Source organism: Pristiophorus japonicus, chromosome 4, assembly GCF_044704955.1.
Source record: "Pristiophorus japonicus isolate sPriJap1 chromosome 4, sPriJap1.hap1, whole genome shotgun sequence".
Taxonomy (NCBI): domain Eukaryota; kingdom Metazoa; phylum Chordata; class Chondrichthyes; family Pristiophoridae; genus Pristiophorus; species Pristiophorus japonicus.
In genome coordinates, this window is record NC_091980.1 from 29,609,838 (window position 1) to 29,632,419 (window position 22,582).

The window sequence follows — 22,582 nt, forward strand, 5'->3', positions numbered from 1 at the left end:
GAACAGACCAAACTTTCAGCCACAAAAATATATTTATTTTGGCCCTTTTTAGCTCACGTGAAAAAAGAGCTCATTTTTAAACCGTGCATATTTTATAACTTGGATTCATTATCACTTTTCGATTACTGTTGAGATAGATTGAGGAAAGGTAGCGAGTGCACGGGATGGACGGAAAGAGAAGTATGGCAAGCATGTGGATGTTTATTGAGTGCTGCCCACAGTTGAATGGATCCTATTGAGGTTGTCCTTCCAGCCGTCAGGCTCTGTCGGGTTGAATCTCAGCCGCTTGTGAGGGCACTTTGTTGAGTGAGAAATAGCTGACTCCTTGATTCTGTTTGAAGAAAAACAAAGTCTTTGGCACCTCGTTACTTTGCTGCGAAACTTCTGAAGCAGCGTGTTGGTGCGAATTTCGCTCCACAGTTTGGTTCGGTGCTTGTCTCATTGGCTGTGAACTATTTGCAAAACTTCCGAGTTTTATTTTTTTTGAACTTTGACAATGAAGCCGGGGTTAGTTTTCGTGCTGGTTTGCCTGAGTGTTTTTCTGCTCGAATTCGGTAAGTAAAGTTGTAAGTAACTGCAATCAAGAAAGTTAAGAAAATGCCTTTTAAACTCCACAGAGCTACCCCATGTTTTTTTTCCAAATCACATTCAGCTAACTAACGCATCCTTTCTGATGCCTGACTAAAATGTTTTATTAAAAAAAATAACTGCTTGGGGTTGTAAGTCATGTTGTATGCGGTTATAAGTATAATTATTATGTATTATTGCATACAATGTGAAAGATAATTGATCTGGGAGATTGGAAACGATCCGAGCTGCAATTTCACAAAAGCAAAAGCAATTTCTCAGGTCCTCGTGTCTCCGGGATTCCAGGTATTGTCAGACTGGACGCTGGGGATGGTGTAATGATATAACACGTTAAGTGTGTTGGGGTTAGGGCAAGAAAGACTTTACATTTATGGCTCCATTCAAATAATCTGCAGAGAAATGTAGTGGGAATACATTAAGATAGACTTACATTTATATAACATATTTTAGGACATCACAAAGGACTTGACAGTCAATGAAGTGCTTTTTGAAGTATCGTCATTATTGCAATGTAGGAAACGAACGAATAAAAATTTTATTTTTAAACTAAAAAATTAAAAAAATAATTTTTTTTATACGTTCCTGGGATGTGGGTGTCACTGGCAAGGCCAGCATTTATTGCCCATCCCTAATTGCCCTTGAGAAGATGGTGGTGATCTACCTTCTTGAACCGCTGCAGTCCTTGATATCACTCGGATGAAGGGATTTGTTATCACCTCCCCCCCCTTTAAATTTTGGTCTTCTCTTGGCCAAGAACCCAGATGTATACAAGCTGTAGTAACAGGGAAAGAACATGGCGTCTGAATATTATGCCAACGTTTAGTGGCCAGACCAGGAAGAAAGAACAATGGTTCCTGATTCAGCTGCAGCATTCCTGGGGAGAGAACAGGGTGATTCAGGCCCAACCGTAGATCCTCCGAACATTTGGTTCTATAATAACAAGCTGTCTATAGACTCTGGATCAGTTCCTATGGATTGGAGGATAGCTAATGTAATCCCACTTTTTAAAAAAGGAGGGAGCGAGAAAACAGGGAATTATAGACCGGTTAGCCTGACATCTGTAGTGGGGAAACTGTTGGAATCAGTTATTAAAGACGTAATAGCAGCGCATTTGGAAAGCAGTGACAGAATCGGTTCAAGTCAGCATGGATTTATGAAAGGGAAATCGTGCTTGACAAATCTTCTAGAATTTTTTGAGGATGTAACTAGTAGAGTGGACAAGGGAGAACCAGTGGATGTTGTATATTTGGACTTTCAAAAGGCTTTTGACAAGGTCCCACACAAGAAATTAGTGTGCAAAATTAAAGCACATGGTATTGGGGGTAATGTACAGACGTGGATTGAGAACTGGTTGGCAGACAGGAAGCAAAGAGTAGGAATAAACGGGTCCTTTTCAGAATGGCAGGCAGTGATTAGTGGGGTACCGCAAGGTTCAGTGCTGTGCCTCCAGCTATTTACAATATATATTAATGATTTGGACGAAGGAATTGAATGTAATATCTCCAAGTTTGCAGATGACACTAAGTTGGGTGGCAGTGTGAGCTGTGAGGAGGATGCTAAGAGGCTGCAGGGTGTCTTGGACAGGTTAGGTGAGTCGGCAAATGCATGGCAGATGCGGTTATAATGTGGATAAATGTGAGGTTATCCATCTTGGTGACAAAAACAGGAAGGCAGAATATTATCTGAATGGTGACAGATTAGGAAAAGGGGAGGTGCAACGAGACCTGGGTGTCATGGTACATCATTGAACGTTGGCATGCACGTACAGCAGGCGGTGAAGAAGGCAAATGGCATGTTGGCCTTCATAGCTAGAGGATTTGAGTATAGGAGCAGGGCGGTCTTACTGCAGTTGAATAGGGCCTTCGTGAGGCCATACCTTGAATATTGTGTATAGTTTTGATCTCCTAATCTGAGGAAGGACATTCTTGCTATTGAGGGAGTGCAGCGAAGGTTCACCAGATTGATTCCTGGGATGGCAGGATTTACATATGAAGAAAAACTGGATCGACTAGGCTTATGTTCACTGGAGTTTCGAAGAATGAGAGGGGACCTCATAGAAACATATAAAATTCTGACGGGACTGGACGGGTTAGATGCAGGAAGAATGTTCCCAATATTGGGGAAGTCCAGAACCAAGGGTCACAGTCTAAGGATAAGGGAAGCCATTTAGGACCGAGATGAGGAGAAATTTCTTCACTCAGAGAATTGTGAACCTGTGGAATTCTCTACCACAGAAAGTTGTTGAGGCCAGTTCGTTAGATATATTCAAAAGGGAGTTAGATGTAGTCCTTACTACTCGAGGGATCAAGGGGTATGGCGAGAAAGCAGGAATGGGGTACTGAAGTTGCATGTTCAGCCATGAACTCATTGAATGGCGGTGCAGGCTCGAAGGGCTGAATGGTCGACTCCTGCACCTATTTTCTATGTTTCTATGTTTCCCGATTGATGGCCTGTCAATACTCCGTGTCCAGGATCAGATATGTAGAATGGTTAGTTGAGGTACAAAAGAGCTGCTGGCACCAGTGGAACCGTATCCAGGAGAGGAGGAGAGAAGAGGAGAAACTAAGAAAAGGAATAAAAAAGGTGTTTCATGTCAATGCAGCTGTGTGGATGGAAAAAATACAGGTGCATGAAGTTCATACTAAATATGTGGAATACATATTAAATAAAATATGCCTCAGTGCTAATCTTATTGTATCTCATTTTGCTTCAGGCAATTATCCATTGCCCTTATGGCTAAAGGGATCAAGGGGTATGGAGAGAAAGCAGGAGTGGGGTATTGAAGTTGCATGATCAACCATGATCATTTTGAATGGTAGTGCAGGCTCGAAGGGCCGAATGGCCTACTCCTGCACCTATTTTCTATGTTTCTGAATCGAACACAATCTATTCCCTTCATCATCTTATAAAGCTTGATCAGATCACCCCTCAGTCTGCGCTTCTCTAAAGTGTAGAGTCCTCTATGTTGGTCGGTGATTGGAGTGTGGGCAAGTACAGCAGGAGCAGCGAGGTTGGGGTGCAGGAGCCATGAGTGATTGTGGAGAGGCATGAGTTTGGGGCCAGAAGAGGTGTGGGCCCAGGGGCAGCACGGACCAGCCTACACGGCGATTGTATGCGCACTAGATCCGTGCAGCAGAGCTGGTATCCAGTCATCTTGGGACCAAGACCTAGCTCTGTCAAGCCCGTGTGGTGGCTGGTGTGCAATGGCCACCACATGTTAAAAAAATCCACACACAGGCATTTTCCACCTTTCAGGATGTAGTTCGGGATCTGGAACATTAGGTCATCATTGAAATACCTGAGAACTCATCCCTTTTTGGTGTGGAAGCAAGTCATCCTCGATACGAGGGACTGCCTTTGATGATGATGATGATGTAGGAAACGAGGCAGCTTACTTGCGCACATCAAAGTCCCACAACCAGTAATGCGATATTGACCAGATAATCTGTTTTAGTGATGTTGGTTGAAGGATAAATATATTTTTTTATTCGTTCCTGGGATTTGGGCACTCTGGCAAGGCCAGCATTTATTGCCGATCCCTATTTGCCCTTGAGAAGGAGGTGGTGAGCCGCCGCCTTGGCCAGGACACCGAGGATAACTCCCCTGCTCTTCTTCGAAATAGTGCCATGGGATCTTGTATGTCCACCTGAGAGGGCAGACAGGACCTCGGTTTAACGTCTCATCCGAAAGACGGCACCTCCATCAGTGCAGCACTCCCTCAGCACTGCACTGATTGTCAGCCTGGATTTTGTGCTCGAGTCCACCTGAGAGGGCAAGCAGGCCCTCGGTTTATTGCACAGTGCAGTGTATTTTTATTAACCTGTTTGGTGCGGAAGACGCAGGCTGTGCATGTTTCCAGACCACATTGGAGGGCGGACAGGCCCTTGAAGGCCGACATCTTTTGAGCAACAGCAGGCCTCCCATTTATCCATTCTTGGGTAGATTGGAATAGTTTCTAGATTTGCTTCGCCACCATTCAGCTCTCCACCCTGATAGTCACTGACTCTTGCTGGAGTTCAGTTCCACGCACATGGGCTTTACTCACTCCTAGAAGTAAGTAATGGATGGCCAGACACTTTTCACTTCAGTGCTTTATTCTAGACATGTATTCAACATGCAGCATTGCATGTTTATTCACAGAAAATGGGTGTCACTGGCAATACCACACTTATGGCCCATTGATACAACTGAGTGGCTTGGTAGGCCATTTCAGAGTAAACCACATTGCTGTGGGTCTGGAGTTATATATAGAATGGCCAGATTTCCTTCCCTAAAGGATACCATTATTGATATTAGCTTTTTATTCCAGATTTACTTAATTAACTGAATTTAAATTTCCCAGCTGCATGGTGGGATTTGAACTCTTGTCTCTGGATTATTAGTCAAGTAACATAACCACTATACTACCGCGCCCATAGCTCCAGGCTGCTGAACAGGAGAAGGATGTAGAGTTGATAGTTCATGAAACTTTGCAGTCCATAACCAGTGACATGAGCCTGTTGCAAACATGAATAGGGTGTTAGTGTGTATATCTAGGATTAGAACAATTAAATATGAAACTAGAAGTATAATCATTACCTGTACAAGGTATTGGTTTGGCCACATTAAGAAAACTGTGTTTTTGGTGCACCCACGTGGTGGGGATAGTGAGTCCTAGAAAAGGTTCAGAGGAGGGCCAACTCAGTTGATACTAGTTTTAAGCCCCATAGTTATCAGGATAGGTTTAGGGAATTGGGACTTTTTTTACTCGAGAAAAATATAGACTTTGAAGTGTGGAAACAAGGAAGAGATTAGATTCTGACGAGGTGGACATATTTTTTTGAGCTAGAGAGGCAGGATAGCATCAGGGAGCATCAACGCAAGCTACAAAAGGATTGAGTTCGGTTAGGTGCTGGAAAGTATGTTTTTTTGTTCTTTGTTAACCACTGGAATAGGTTACCAGTTGGTGTGATGAGTATGAATGTGTGAGTGAGCCTCCAAAAGGGAACTGGAAGGGTGCTTGTGAGTGGAAGACATTTCAAGTTATTGAAGGTTAGGTTCGAGGGTTAGCTGGGACTAGTGATATCAGTCACCATGGTCTACCAAAACCTTCTTGGTTGGTTTTAGGGGTTGAAGAGGAATTTCTCAGAATGTTTTCCTAAGGTTTTTTTTGCTTGTTTTGTTGCTTGGTTGGGTTGATGGTGCATATGAGTTGCACCATGTCGTGATGGGACCAGTTTGATGGAGCAGTTGGTCTTTTCCAATCCTTCTTGTTATGTTTGTCAATTTATTCAGGAGCCTAGACAGTGAGTGAAGGCAGGCTATTCAACAGCAGTGAACTTTACAGACATGTTCTATCCTGTCCATACATGTAACATTCTAGTGGATGTTACTGGACAGCAATTAAGAGCAATGATACAATTCGTGCTACATTGGGAAGTAGAACCTGTTTAAGTTAATACCCACAATGTAGTTTGCAATGTATTAGAAAGTGCAGCTCCCTGTAACACTCACAATGCATTTTCTGCTGCACTGAAACAGTGAATGTTAATATTCACAATAAACTACTGGCTTAAATACCCACTCATTTTATTTACACTAGAAGGTCTACCTATCTATTAAATACTCACTATTCATCTCATCCTCACTGGAAGTGGCACCAATTTAATGTTTATCATTCAGTTTTTACTGCAGTGAAAAGGAAGGAGCAAGATCTGGATTGATTATCTGGTGGATAATAACATTTTTGGTACATAAACTGTTTTTGCAGTTTGAGAAGGGTTATGTCCATGATCACAGATGTGAAACGTGGGACACAGATATAAAATAAAATGTAGCAGGTTCAGGAGAGGCAGCAGGCAAAATCTTTTTTTTTTAACCGAGGGTTGTGAAGATGTGAAATAAACTGCTGGAGTTAGTGATCAGAGACAATGTCAACATTTAAGAATAGTTTAGATAGGCGGTTGAAGGACAGTGGGATAATGGAATATGGAAACTAGGTGTGCACATGGAATTAGGACTAATTGTGTGGAAGATATTTACCAAATGGACTGGTTTGGCCAATATCCGTTTCCGTGTTGTGATATGATCACATTCAATGTAAATGATTGGATTGAAGAATAAGAATGGAAGGCATGGAGTCTATAATTTCCGACATTTACACTCCGAGGGTAAAAGTATTTTGGTCAATATTCGGTTCAACATTGAAATTGTTGAGGTAACAACTTTGTTTCTTTTAGTGGATTGCCAGAAGGATGAAAAGGCCAACAAAAATGTCGCCAAAAGTAAAAAGCAAAATGTTGGGAAGAAAGTTAAGCTCGTCACCAAAAAGGCCAAAGGCAAACCAAAAGTGAAGAAGGTCAAGGTCAAGGAGCCTGCAAAGATCTTCATAATGACTCAGCTACTGGAACAAGGAAGGTTCCGAAAACCGTCTGATACATTGGTGGTTCCTGCTGGAGAGAGGCTTGTGCTGCGCTGCAAAGGGAAACACATCAGCTGGGCCTATCCCAGTTATCTCGATGAGGAAAACGATGGCAGATTCAGGTATATTTGCATCTGCTAAAATGTTATTGTTGGTGCGTTCAATTAATCTCTAGACATGTTTTTGCAGTATTTGTGTAACATGTATTAGGATTATTTCCTTATTAAACATCCACTATTCTGGAGAAAAATATTTTCTTCTAGCATTTAGCTTCATCATGTGCAGTCACTGTGGTAAATTTTAAATTTGCATCCCTGGTGTAGCTGATCCACAAAACCAGTTATACCCCCCAGGCAGCAGGTTTAATGTCTACTCTAGCGGGTCAGACACAAGATGCGCTTGATATGATCATGTGAACTTGCTGTGTTCTGCACAGGACATGCTAAATAATTTCTTTGGTTTCAACTCTTCGAAACAAATTTCATATTGACAGGACCAAAAATCATTCCTGAATTCTTTCATCGATGTAGTTTCCATTTAACATGTACTGTAGATCTTTTGTTTATTTTTAATTGTCTGAAGAGAATATGCAATGATCTGTGCAGTATGGACCATATAACATTTGTGGGAACAACCATCATTTCTTCATGAAGTTGCCAGTCATGTGTAATGAGGATATCCCAAAGTGAGGTATGACAGATAGTGTTTCCTGATTGGTGGACGTGCCTTCAGCTGCCTAGGCCCTAAATTCAGGAATTCCATCCCTAAACCTCTCCGCCTCTCTCGCCTCCTTTATGACGCTCCTTAAAACCTATCTCTTTGACCAAGCTTTCAGTAACCTGTCCTAATATCTCCTTATATGGCTAAGTGTCCAATTTTGTTTGATAATGTTCCTTAGAAGCACCTTGGGACAAGTTAAAGGTGCTATACAAATCCAAGCTGCTGCTGTTGAAGTATCCTCTATATTGTCACTCTCTTGTGTACAGGTCATGTGGGTTATTATCTTTTTATGTACTATCACTGGGGTCGATTTTCCGCTATGGGCTCAGTCAGCGAAACGGATGCAAACTGCGCCCAAAATTATGCTAGTTTTCTGAAGTTTATTTTTCTCAGGTTTCTGCTAAAACTCATTTGCATATTGCCATGAACCTGTGCGATTGGGCAGTGTTTTAAAACGTACTTAAAAAAAAAAATTGTTAAAAAAAATATTCTTTGATATACCTAAGAGTGATAATTTGGTGCAGTTTGATTAATACAGCTGAAAATGGGTTTATCACAAAAAATAAGCAGTTTTAATCACAGTGCCAATCTACTGCCTGTGAGTGACCTGATTTTAAATGACTGAAAATGACTTTTAATAAATATACAGAACCATTTGCTAGTTATATTGGTGTACAGTAGTCTGTTCCTTAGTAAATTAAAACACAATTATATTTGAAAACTTTTAAAACATCCCACTGGTGTCCTTGCGCCCAAAAGAACCAGTTGAATTTTTAGAGTCTCCTCAAAGGCCTGCAAATGAACACAGTTGGTGGAAACTCCCAATAGTGATTAATTCAATCTGGGGATGGGGCCCGTTTTGTGGATGGGGCCCGTTTTGTGGGTGGGGCCAGTTTTATGGGTGGGGCCTGCTTCTAGTGCGATGCTTTTTAAACTAGCGCAAAAGATCGCGGAAACTTGAGTTGTGCTGAACGTAATTTACGCTTAAAATGCCACGATCTTTTGCAATGCTTACGACGATATCGGGTGAAATACGCTGAAAAAAAGCAGCACAACTGAGCGGAAATCCCAGGGCACTGTATCTAATCCAAATGGTGGGTTGGGTAGTGCTTCATGTGTAATCGACACACTTGGGCAGCAAGATAGATTTATAGCAAATATATAATCAACACACTTTGAAAGCTGAATAGATTTGTAGCAAATATGAAGCAATATTATTTATTAATCTTTAATTTTATGGTATGACATTCAGCACAAGCATTCTAAAGTAACAGCTTATCTGTATCGAATGGCAGGTGATTGAATAAAACAAGAGTGAAGCTGCAATCTTGAGTTGATTTAGAGTTCATCATCATCATAGGCAGTCCCTCGGAATCGAGGAAGACTTGTTTCCACTCTTGGAATGAGTCCTTAGGTGGCTGAACAATCCAATGAGAGAGCCACAGTCCCTGCCACAGGTGGGACAGACAGTTATTGAGGGTAAGAGAGGGTGGGACAGGTTTGTCGCAACCTGCGCTTATCTTCCACATGCACTCGCCAACGAGTCTCGAGGCGCTCAGTGCCCTCCCGGATCCTCCACCTCCACCCAAGACAGTCTTCGGCCAGAGACTTCTAGGAGCCGGTGGGGTTGCTGCACTTTACCAGGAAGGCTTTGAAGATGTCCTTGTAACGTTTCCTCTGTCCACCTTTGGCTCGTTTGCCATGAAGGAGTTCCGAGTAGAGCGCTTGTTTTGGGAATCTCGTGTCTGGCATGTGCAAGTGTTGCACAAGTGTTGCAGTGTGAATGAATTATTATATACCCAGTAATAATGTGTATTTTTTGTATCATTGTTCTGAAGGACCTATTGCTGCAAAAACAATGCAGACGCTTTATTCTCCCTTTTCTGTGTATTTTTTTCCTTTCCTGAAGCTTTGGTTGGCTACTGTGTGCCTTTGAAGCCTATTTGTGATTGACAGCTGTATTTAATTGTCTAAGATACACTTTTGATCTTTCTTGGACTCAGTTCAGATATGAAGATATTAACTCCTGGGGCATTGAGTACCCACTGGTATATCAGCCAACTGAATGGAGTTATGTGTGAACCTAAACAGTCCTTTTTAGGAGGCCTCATAACTGAGCCTGATATATAGCCAATATAGACTTCCAGCATAGGCCATTGGATAGCACTCCGGAGTAGAAATCATGGTAGTTTTTCCTTCCCCTAACCCAGAGCACTAGAGTGTATTATCGGTGTAATCCATGGCACCATCCCAGCTAACTTAGAAAGACTTGTATTTATATAGCACCTTTCCTGATCTCAGGAGGCCCCAAGCGCTTTGCAGCCAATAAAGTACTTTTAAAGTGTAGTCACTGTTGTAATGTAGGAAATGCGGCAGCCAATTTAGCGCACAGCAAGCTCCCACAAACAGCAACCTGACAATGACCAGATAATCTGTTGTTCTGTGTTAGTTGAGGGATAAATATTGGCTAGGCCACCGGTGGAGAACTCCCGTACTCTTTTTTTTTTTAAATAGTGCTGTGAGAGCTTTAACGTCCACCTGAGAGGGCAGACAGGGGCTTTGGTTTAACGTCTCATTGAAAAGACGGCATCTCTGCAGGTGCAGCACAGGCAGGGGATTGAAGTGGGAGCCTTCCTGGTCTGTGTGTTCCATTACTCATTGGCTCAATCTCGGTTTTTATGGGAGCATCCCAAGAGTTTGTAAATGTTTTCAATAATATTTATAAATAAGGCGAAGTGTTATGAAGATTTCTGATTGGTGCTTTGGGTAAGTTGTGTGATTTTTCATTTTTTATCCCTGACACTCACCATTTGAATTAGATTTTAAAGGTGGTTTTTTTTTTACTTTACAGCATTAACCATCGGGAAAGGTTTAGCCAGCTGATAGTAGCGAACAGCACAGGAGCTGATACTGGTGAATATAACTGCTGGGCGTTGGACTGTGACACCGAGACCTGCAGAAAAGACGACTCCAAAACAGGCAGCACCTATGTGTTCTTCACTGGTGGGGACCACATTCAGACGTTGGCTTTAAAGCAGGCGCAGAAACAGGCCGGCCGACTGACGTTTGCATTTTGATTTTAAACATTTAGGGGCCTAAATTGCCCTGTTTGGGGGCGGTAACCTTTGCGAGGCGGTACATTCTGCGCCTGGCGGAAATTCTACCCTGGAAGCAAAATTGGGGTCACTGCCCCCGAGTGGAAGTGGAGCACAATGTCGGGCACTCCACTTCCTCTTGGGGGCACTAAGCGGCGCAACTCGGGACGCTCTCTGTGTAGCGCTGACGTGATTCCAGGGCCCTCCTCTTCCGTCAAAGGGGAGGGCACGCTGTGAGCCCTGCAGGGTTTTCAGGGGCCTCCACTAGGCCAACGGGGATGCGGGGTGCCGTGGCCACAGCCCCGCGCCAAAACAGGTGCCAGGCGGCACACCGAGGCCGGACCGGTAAGTCAGAGGACAGCGCAAAATGGCGCTGCGCATCTCCCTTTTAACCGTTGCCCTGTGAGCGGAGTGCGGCCCGGTTTGCAGCCCGCGATGTTGGCGCTGACATTGCCCGCGGCAGCCTCACGGGGCACTACTCAATTTCCACCGCAAGGCGAAAATGGGCCGTCGTGGGGCAAAAAGGGGTCATGTTGGAGACACAGCGGCCGGGGCGCTACCTGTACCGGTTTTGTGCCTCCACTAACTCCCACACAATTTCACAGGAGCCGGTAGCGCCCTTCCCACCACTGGGCCAAAACACTTTTGTGCCCTATTAGCGCCCCCCCCAGAGGTGCTAATGGGAGGAGCACAACATGCCAATTTTTCCCCTTTAGACACGAAAATGGTTTAAATTTAACAAAAATGATTTTTAGGCCGGTGCTTTAAGATTCCCTAAATGCATTTAGGGTATCGCAGTGCGGCAAACCAGCCCCCCCACCCACTGTCAGTTCAACAACTGTCTGTCCCACCTGTGACAGACACTGTAATTCCTGGATTGGACTGTTCCGTCACCTGAGAACTCACTTTTAGAGTGGAAGCAAGTCTTCCTCGATTCCGAGGGACTGCCTATGATGATGATGATGGTATCTGTTACAGGACTAGTAATCCAGAGGACTGGACTAACAATCCAATAGAACGTGAGTTCAAATCAGTTTTAAAATATCTAGAAATAAAAAGCTAGTATCAGTATAAAGTGACCATGAAGCTGTTGGATTGTCGCAATAACCCAACTGGGCCACTAATGTCTTTTAGTGAAGGAAACCTGCTGTCTTTTACCTGGTCTGACCTATATGTGACTCCAGTACCACACAAACATGGTTGACTCTTAACTGCCTTCAAAGTGATCTAGCAAGCCACTCAGTTGTACCGAACTGTTACATGCATTGGTTCAAGAAAGAATTCTACCACACACCATCTCGGGGCTACTAACAATAGGCAACAAATGCCGGCCTTGCCTGCAACGCCCACATGCTGAAAGCATTAAAAAAATACATACTTCAGGAGCTTGAATTATAAATACAGCATGTCTTGCACTTCGAACTAATGCCTATGCAGTGGTTTTCTCCTGATAATTTGAATGTTAGCACTTTCTGATCATCAGAATGCTTTCCGTGGTGAAGCCATATTTACGTTGTAGCAGCTGGAAACTGCTGCCACTGGTAAAGTTAGCAGTGTAAACCTCAACAAAGATACTTGTATACTGTCACTTTCATTATCTGTGGGATTTCCTGCCAGTCGATGGCTAGTTGTTTCTTGATAAATAAATGGTGACCTAATTGCCAGATTTCCATTCCAGTATGGAGTGTTCTAATGTTGAGATGTACCAAATCCTTCTTCCTATGTGCAGATCCCCAGTCTGATATCTTGGGCAATTTTGAGGTGTCGGGTAATAACGTGGTTAATGGTGTTTTCAGCCTTTTTCCAAGGTCCCCACCATCATAGATGCCAGTGTCCAGCTAATTCGGCTTATGCCATATGTCGTTAAGAAGAGGCTGAGTACATTGGGCACAGCAAAGCCTATAGGCCCTGATAACATCCCGGTGTTATAAACAAAGGGATATAGTACAAAAACAAGGGATTTATGCTAAACCTTTATAAATCACTGGTTAGGCCCCAGCTGGAATATCATGTCAAACTCTGGGTACCATACATTAGGAAGGCTGTCAAGGTCTTAGAGAGGGTGCAGAAGAGTATTACTAGATTGGTAATGGAATTACTGGAGGGACTTCAGTTATGTGCAGAAGCTGGTGTTCTTAGAGCAGAGAAGGTTAAAGGAAGTCTTAATAAAGGTGTCCAAAATCATGAAGGATTTTGATAGTTAATAAGGAGAAACTGTTTTCAGCGGCAGAAGGGCCGGTAACCAGAGAACACAGATTTAAGGTAATTGACAAAAAACCAGAGGCAAGATAAGGAGATTTTTTTAATGCAGCAAGTTATTATGATTTGGAACGCACTAACTGAAGCAGATTCAGTAATAACTTTCAAAAGAGAATTGGATAAATACTTGAAGAGGAAAATTTTGCAGGGCTATGGGGAGAGGGCAGGGGAGTGGGATTAATTGATTAGCTCTTTCACAGGCATGATAGGCCAGCTGGTCACTTCCTGTGCTGTATCATTCTACGATTCTAGTGCTGAAGATCTGTGCATTAGAACTAGCTATCCCCCCTACCCCATCAATCCAAGCTATTCCAGTGCAGCCATGACCCTGTCATCTACCTGACAATGTGGAACATTGCCCAGGTATGTCCTGTCCGCAAAATGCAGGACAAATCTAACCTGGCCAATTACCGTCCTATCAGTCTCCTCCCAATCATCGGCAAAACGATGGAAGAAAAATAAAATAAAAGTGACCCTACTCACCAATAACACTCAGCTCGGGTTCTGCCACAACCACTCAGCTCCTGACCTTATTGCAGACTTGATCCAACCATGGATGCCAGAGCTGAATGCAAGATGAGAAATAAGGGTAGTTTCCCTCAATGTCAAGGCAGTATTTGACTGATTATATGGCATCAAGGAGCCCTCATAAAACCGAGATCAATGGGGTTCAATGGGAAAATCCTCGAGTAGCTGGAATCATACCTGACACAGATGAAAATGATTGTGGTTGTCTAAGACTAATCATCGCAGCCCCAGGGTTTATCTGGAGGATTTTCTCGGGACAGTGTCCTTGGGCCAACCATCTTGAACTGCTTCATCAATGACTTTTCCTCTTTCATAAGGTTAGGAGTGGGGCTGTTCACTGATGATTCCATTCACAACTTTTTTGATAATCGAACAACCCATGCAAGCCCACAAATGACAGGTAATATTTGCACCACACAAGTGCTAGGTAACGACCATGTCCAACAAGAAAAAGCCCAATCACATCCCCCGACACTCAACAGCATCGCCATCAACAAGTTCTTAAAATCCTGGGGATACCGTTGACCAGAAACTTAACTGGACCAGCCATATGAACACCATGCCACAACAGCAAGGTAGAGACTGGGTATTCTGTGATAAGTGGCTGACCTCTTTACCGCTCAGTGTTTCTCCCATCATATCATCATCATCATCATAGGCAGTCCCTCGGAATCGAGGAAGACTTGCTTCCACTCTCAAAGTGAGTTCTCAGGTGACTATACAGGAATGTGGGAATTACTGTTTCTGTAACAGATGGGACAGACAGTTGTTGAAGGAAAGGGTGGGTGGGGAGCCTGGTTTGCCACACGCTCCTTCCACTGCCTGCGCTTGGTTTCTGCATGCTCTCGGCGACGAGACTCGAGGTGCTCAGCACCCTCCCGGATGCTCTTCCTCCACTTAGGGCGGTCTTGGGCCAGGGATTCCCAGATGCCAGTGGGGATGTTGCACTTTATCAAGGAGGCATTGAGGGTGTTCTTGAAACATTTCCTCTGCCCACCTGGGGCTCACTTGCCGTGTAGGAGTTCTGAGTAAAGTAAGGTGGAGAAGCACTATTGGCACGAATGCATGACCTCATCTCCCTTATCTGGAAGGAGGAGAGCTTGCCAGGAGATCTCAGAGATGTCGTAATCATGACTATCTTCAAAAAAGGGGTAAAGTCCGACTGCGGCAACTACAGAGGCTGTTGGCCACTGGGAAAGTCATTGCAAGAATCCTCCTCTATCGCCTTCTTCCTGTGGCAGAAGAGCTCCTCCCAGAGTCACAATGTGGATTCCATCCACTAAGGGGTACAATGGACATGATCTTCACCGCGCGGCAACTACAAGAGAAATGCAGGGAACAGCACCAACCCTTGTACATGGCCGCCTTTGACCTCACAAAGGCCTTTGAAACTGTCAACCGTGAGGGACTATGGAGCATCCTCTTCCGTTTCAGCTGCCCCCAAAAGTTTGTCACCATTTTCCGCCTGCTCCACGATGACATGCAAGCTGTGATCCTGACCAATGGATCCACCACAGACCCAATCCACGTCCGGACCGGGGTCAAGCAGGGCTGCATTATTGCACCAACGCTCTTCTCGATCTTCCTTGCTGCAATAATCCATCTCACTCTCCCATCATCTACAAGGCTCAAGTCAGGAGTATGATGGTATGTTCACTGCTCCCCTGGAAGCATGCAGCCACTGGAACACTCAGCTCAGGGCAAAGCAGTCTGTTTGATTGATGCCCCAGGCACTGAACTCGGTATCCACCCCTCCACTATAGGCATACTATGGCTACAGTATGTTTTATTGTACAGTATGTATTATCTACGAGATTATCGGCGAGTTTACTTCAACGGCACCTTGCAGCCCTGTGATGAGCAGCAAGATCATGAGAACATCATCACCTGCACTTTCCACTCCAAATCACACTCCATCATGACTTGGACACACCGCCTCTCCATCATTGCTAGGTCGGGAATTACGGGATTTTGACCCAACACCATGATGGGAGTGGCATCACCAAAAAGGCTCTGGTGGTTCAAGTAGAAGGCCCAACACCAGAGCAACTAGGGATGGACAATAAATGCTAGCCTTGCCAGCATTGGCCACATCCTGAACAAATTATTAAAAACAAGATTCTCCTTCTAGGGTAAGAAAGATAGAAAGACTTGCATTTATATAGCGCCTGTCACGACCATCGGACGTCTCAAAGCACTTTACAGCCAATGAAGTTCTTTTGGAGTGTAGTCATTGTATTAGAAATGTGGCAGCCAATTTGCGCACAGCAAGCTCCCACAAGCATCATCATAGGAAGTCCCTCGGAATCGAGGAAGACTTGCTTCCACTCCTAAAGTGAGTTCTTTGGTGACTGAGCAATCCAACACGAAAGCCACAGACCCTGTCACAGATATTCGTCGGGGGAAGGGGGTGCACTGATTTACCACACGCTCCTTCCGCTGCCTGCGCCTGACCTCTTCACGCTCACAGCGTTGAGATTCGAAGAGCTCGACACCCTCCCCGATGCACTTTCTCCACCTAGGGTGGTCTTTGGCCAGGGTCTCCCAGGCGTCAGTGGGGATGTCGCACTGCATCAGGGAGGCTTTGAGGGTGTCCTTGTACATAAGAACATAAGAATTAGGAACAGGAGAAGGCCATCTAGCCCCTCGAGCCTGCTCCGCCATTCAACAAGATCATGGCTGATCTGGCCGTGGACTTAGCTCCACTTACCCGCCCGCTCCCCGTAACCTTTAATTCCCTTATTGGTTAAAAATCTATCTATCTGTGATTTGAATACATTCAATGAGCTAGCCTCAACTGCTTCCTTGAGCAGAGAATTCTACAGATTCACAACCCTCTGGGAGAAGAAATTCCTTCTCAACTCGGGTTTTAAATTGGCTCCCCCGTATTTTGAGGCTGTGCCCCCTAGTTCTAGTCTCCCTAGTTCTAACCTCTCTGCCTCCATCTTGTCTATCTCTTTCATTATTTTAAATGTTTCTATAAGATCACCCCTCATCCTTCTGTATTCCAATGAGTAAACACCCAGTCTACTCAATCTATCATCATAAGGTAACCCCCTCATCTCCGGAATCAGCCTAGTGAATCGTCTCTGTACCCCCTCCAAAGCCAGTATATCCTTCCTTAAGTAAGGTGACCAAAACTGCACGCAGTACTCCAGGTGTGGCCTTACCAATACCCTGTACAGGTGCAGCAGGACCTCCCTGCTTTTGTACTCCATCCCTCTCGCAATGAAGGCCAACATTCCATTCACCTTCCTGATTACCTGCTGCACCTGCAAACTAACTTTTTGGGATTCATGCACAAGGACCCCCAGGACCCTCTGCACTGCAGCATGTTGTAATTTCTCCCCATTCAAATAATATTCCCTTTTACTGTTTTTTTTCCCAAGGTGGATGACCTCACACTTTCCGACATTGTATTCCATCTGCCAAACCTTAGCCCATTCGCTTAACTATCTAAATCTCTTTGCAGCCTTTCTGTGTCCTCTACACAACCCGCTTTCCCACTAATCTTTGTGTCATCTGCAAATTTTGTTACACTTTCAATGGTTTATTTCCAATAGAAATCAGGATTTCTAGTCAATTTTTTGATTTTAAGATGGAAAACGTACTGGATTTAATTTAAATCAGCCACATTTTGTTTTGCATGCTGAATTTTGTTAACGTTTCTGCTGCCCACCTTTGGCTCGTTTGCCGTGAAGGAGCTCTGCATAGAGCAGTTGCTGAGGGAGTCTCGTATCTGGCATGCGAACAATGTGACCTGCCCAACAAAGCTGATCGAGTGTGGTTAGTGCTTCAATGCTGGGGATGTTAGCCTGGGCGAGGACATTGATGTTGGCGCGTCTGTCCTCCCAGGCGATTTGCAGGATCTTGCGGAGACATCGTTGGTGATATATCTCCAGCAACTTGATGTGTCTTCTGTAAGTCGTCCATGCCTCTGATCCATACAGGAGGGTGGATATTACTATAGCCCTGTAGATCATGAGCTTGGTGTTAGGTTTGAGGGCCTGGTCTTCGAACACTCTTTTCCTCAGGCGGCCGAAGGCTGCACTGACGCACTGGAGGCGGTGTTGAATCTCCGCAGTAATGACCAGATAATCTTTTTGTTATGCTGATTGAGAAAGAAATATTTTCCAGGACACCGAGGATAACTCCCCTGCTCTTCTTCGAAATAGTGCCATGGGATCTTTCACGTCAACCTGAGAGTAGACGGGACCTTGGTTTAACGTCTCATCCAAAAGACGGCACCTCCGACATTGCAGCACTCCCTCAGCATTGCACTGGAGTGTCAGCCTGGATTTTTGCGCTCAAGTCCATGGAGTGGGATTTGAACCCACAACCTTCTGATTCAGAGGCGCTTATGCTACCCACTGGGTGGGAGGGAGGGGGAGACAAGAGTACTGTGTAGCCAGATCTTTCCTCCAATGTGTTCAGTTCGCTGGATGCCCAGAGTAATGATAAGACTGCCAGATCCTCTCTGATGTTTTGACGTGTTGATGTGATGATTGATGCTGGCATGTGATCAGCATGCAAAACAAAATGTGGCTGATTTAAATGAAATCCAGTACGTTTTCCGTCTGAAAATCAGAAAATTGACTAGAAATCCTGATTTCTATTGGAAATAAACCATTGAATGAGTTTGTGTCGTAGTATACATCATAGAATGGTTACAGCATGGAAGAAGGCCATTCGGCCCGTTGCTCCCATGCCGACTCTCAGCTAGTCCCACTCCCTTGCCCTTTCCCTGTCGTGAGGTTGAGCAGCTACAAATGAACAAAGCGGCAAATTATTTTCTTTCTCTCCACACAGATCCGCGCGAACTGTTTGTGCCATCGAATGATTACTATGAAGCTATTCAGCTTCGCACCGACAGGCCCACTAGGCTACCGTGCCAAGTGACAAATCCTCTTGCCGAAGTCTCTCTACACCGGGAGTTTCCACCGGAGGTGATTCCAGTGGATGGGAGATTAATCACATTTGATGTGAAGAAAGGTTTTGTTGTGCACAAGGCCCTGCCGTTGTTTGCTGGCACAGTGTACTGTGTGGCAAGTTATCGGGGACTAAGGCAGAGCTCCACAAAATATCTCCTCATATATACCAATTGTAAGTATACTGAGTAGCCTTTTTTTTTTTAAAAAGAAATCATTTTTGATTGTCATCTCACAAAGCATGTTATATTATGCAATTATATCCCATTCTATCTAACATGCAGAGACTGAAAGAGTAGAACAGAGACTGTAAACAATGTAGACTTAAACAGCTAATTAAATAAGCGATACTACCCGAACCTGAGCATGAAACCATCATCCACAAGTTATTTGACCATAGTTTAATAACTGTGGTCTGAGTGGGGCTCCCCGAGCTGATTTTCGTACCCCCTCAGAGAGCGGAACACTTACTTCAGTAAGTAGTTCCTAGAGCCACACAATTATACCCTTCATACCGACTCAATGTGACCCTTAGCATTTAGCAAACCCTTCTTCCCCAGGAACAATTCTATCCATCGATTATTGAGTTTCATTGATTTCAATGTTATTTAGGTGTTGCCTTATTACCTATAAAGTATTACCTTCAAGAGAAACAAGAGACGATTCATAAAGACTTATGAAATATAGGCAATTTTTGAAAGTAAATTATGCATTTTTTTCTCTCTCAGATCCATCCGCACCTCCATCAGCTACAATCACAGCCTCATCTAGCTCTGTACGTGTGGGTGCAAACTTTAATCTAACATGTACAGCACTTGGAGAAACGGACATAGAGGTGGACTTCACTTGGGAGTTCCCTGGCCAGAAGGTAAGCTGTATCCCTCCAAGGGTTCAAAAAGATGTTGGCCAACAAATTCTTTTGCTGGCGTGAACTGGTTGTAGGAAATGATCACTGCGCCCAATCGGAAGGCCCGAGGAACACCCAATTTTCGGCCTCGGGCTTCATTTAAATGAGATCAGTGAGCTGTGGACACCTGTTGGGCGTCAGGCAGCTTGCTGGCAAAAATACTTTAAATTTTGCACTGCTGTATTGGTGGCAGCGGTCCTCGGCTAAGTACTTAAAGGGGAAGCTGATCAGGAGGGGGATGGCCACTGGGAGAGGTCAGCTGATTGGGAAAGGGCAGTTGAGATAGCAGGAGGGCGGTGGGGGAGATTGGGATCGGGATTGGGAGTGGGTGACTGCAACATTGGGATGAGGGAGGGAGGGTGAAGTGGGGACATTAGGATGGGGATTGAGGCAGCAATCGGGAGGGGGGAACGAACGATGGATGGGCCAGCAGCGCCATATTGATGGGAAAGCAGGCATCTAGAGCTCGCGCCAGAAACAAGCAACAGTCCCTTTGAATATGCAAATACAGGGCCTAAAGCCTATTTAAGGCCCCCGGAGCTAGAATTGTGCTGCCAGGCCAGCTGCTTTCAGGAAAACCAGGTCTATGTGCAGCCTAACTGACAGTCCTTAACGGGACCACTGCAGCCTGGCACCAGAAGGGAAAGTTTGTAAAAAATAGCTACCTGAATGTGAAACCAGGAGGAGCAGCAATACTCCGCCTGACCCCACCTTAAAACCAGGTCCATTTATTTGATTCTGCCTCTGTGAAGTGTTTTGGGACATTCCTCTACACAGTAATGTAAGTTCTTGTTGTTGCCATGAATGTTGTCATTCCACAGCGTCTAACTTCATACATTTCCCAAGACCGGTAACCAGCCGCCCAGAATTGCTCTGAATCTTTCCGTAGTTGAGGTCAAGAAGCTTCCAATCTGAGAAAAGTAATTATCTTTCATTACTGTTTGTCTGAACTTCACTAAAGTTTTCTGAATCGAATGTTTCCTGATTGGCTCCCAGGACTGAACGTATCGTTCTCCACATCAATACCAATTGGTGCTGCAACACATACATTCCCAAAGTTACTATAAATTCATTGGGTCCCTGCTGCCTCTGGAGACAACAACAACTTTTACTTTTATAGCACCTTTCACGTAGTAAAACGTCCCAAAGCGCTTCACAGGAGTATTATAAGACAAAACAAATTTGACACCGAGCCAAATAAGAAGAAATTACGGCAGATGAGCAAACATTTGGTCAAAGAGGCATGTTTTAAGGAGGAAAGAGAGGAAGAGAGACGGAGAGGTTTAGGGAGGGAGTTACAGAGCTTGGGGCCTAGGCAATAGAAGGCACGGCCACCAATGGTTGAGCGATTATAATCAGGAATGCTCAAAGGGCAGAATTTGAAGAGCGCAGATATCTCAGGAGGTTATGAGGCTGGAGGCGATGACAGAGATAGGGAGGGGCGAGGCTATGGTGGGAGTTGTAAACAAGGATAAGAACTTTGATAATGACTGAGAACAATAGGTATCCATGGCAAGAAATGTAAAGTATTTCTTTCAAGGTAGAAGATTTAAACTCGTGGTTCTTATTCATACGTAGAGAGAACACTTTCTATTGATGCGGTAATGAAAAGTACATTTATAAAGCTCCAAGTGATTCTATTATGAAAATAATAATAAAATATAATTGTTTTTTTTTTCACTTTAAAAAATTTTTGCCTGCTGCTATTTTCCTCCATATTTCCTTTTCCCTGTAACCAGCTGGGGAGACCGACCTATACCAGGGAAAGCCAGCGGCCTGTGTACGTTGGTAGCCAGATACGCCAGTCGTCTCAAAGCGTACTCCTGGTGGATGAGAGCCGCCCTGTCGACGATGGGCTCTACACGTGTGTAGCTCAGAACCTGCAGGGGAAAACCACCGTGTCCACTCATGTCAATGTGCTGCCACATGTAAGTCCTGGCCCAACATAAGCACAGGAGCAAGGCCAAGAGTTTCCCTTAAGTTACTGATAATAACTCTGAAAAATGGAGACACCAGCTGCAATTATTTCTTAAATCTGTACCCTCGGCGCTAAGTATTTAGTTGTACATTTGTCATTTCTGTTTTTAGGAAAGAAGTATTATTTTGCTGTGTAAAGTTTCTTTTGTATTTCATGACTTTTACTCTTATATCATAAGCCTTATGTTCTTGGTTATATGATGGTTTTAGCTGTTAAATGTCCTGAGTGTTTGAATAGCGATCATCTTAAAGTGAAGCAGGCCATTCAAGACACTTCACCTTATATGGGGGAAAGATATATGATTCGTAATAGATTGATATCCTTTGTGCCTGTAACAACAATTCTTATCTTAATTTTAATGAAAACCTAAACTAAGAAGTGAAACAACCATTGCTCTGCATGCCTGCAGTGGTGGCTAATATGGCAGCGGGGTCAGTGTTTTTTTGAGGCTTTATCTAGAAACTGACGCTACTTATAAAGCAGAAAGAAAGACTTGAATTTATATAGCGCCATTCATGACCACCAGACATCCCAAAGAGCTTGAAGTACATTTTGAAAGGTATTCACTGTTGTAATGCAGGAAATGCGGCAGCCAATTTGCACACAGCAAGTTCCCACAAAGAACAATGTGATAATGACCAGATAATCTGTTTTAATAATATTGATTAAGGTATTGGCTTGCACACCAGAGATAACTCCCCTGCTCTTCTTCAAAACAGTGCCATGGGACCTTTTACGTTCACCTGAGAGAGCAGACCTCAGTTTAACATCTCATCCGAAAGACAGCACCTACGACAGTGCAGCACTCCCTCAGCACTACACTGGAGTGTCAGCCTAAATTATTGTGCTCAAGGCTGTGGAGTGAAACTTGAACCCATAACCTTCTGACCCTGAGGCGAGAGTGTTACCCACTGAGCCACAGCTGACACTTTCCCTTATGAAGCAGTAATGCCCATTTGAGAACCTTTCAAAGTTTGATGTATGTGATCAAGTAGGAGCATGAAGCCAAATCTGAATTCTGTGCTCAGCACTGTATTTTACACAAGATGTAGAGGCAGGAGGCAACATGTTGCATTGCTATGCTTGGATAGAGAACATTGGAGGAATTGTATGGTTTGAGCGCTGTGTAAAATGGGCGACAGCAAAGGGAGCCAAATTGATTGAGTTCTTTATTGCTAT

At 44.2% G+C, this 22,582-nt stretch overlaps 1 protein-coding gene across 1 annotated transcript; it reads left to right on the plus strand.

The window, feature by feature from the left end:
- Positions 1–496: 496 nt before the first annotated feature.
- Positions 497–21,434, plus strand: LOC139262857 (platelet-derived growth factor receptor-like protein). Its single transcript, XM_070878066.1, has 6 exons — positions 497–554; positions 6,807–7,110; positions 10,560–10,711; positions 18,400–18,693; positions 19,247–19,386; positions 21,165–21,434. The coding sequence occupies exons 1-6, from the start codon at positions 497–499 to the stop codon at positions 21,372–21,374; spliced, it is 1,158 nt and encodes a 385-aa protein (XP_070734167.1). The 3' UTR covers positions 21,375–21,434.
- The last annotated feature ends 1,148 nt before the right edge of the window (positions 21,435–22,582 follow it).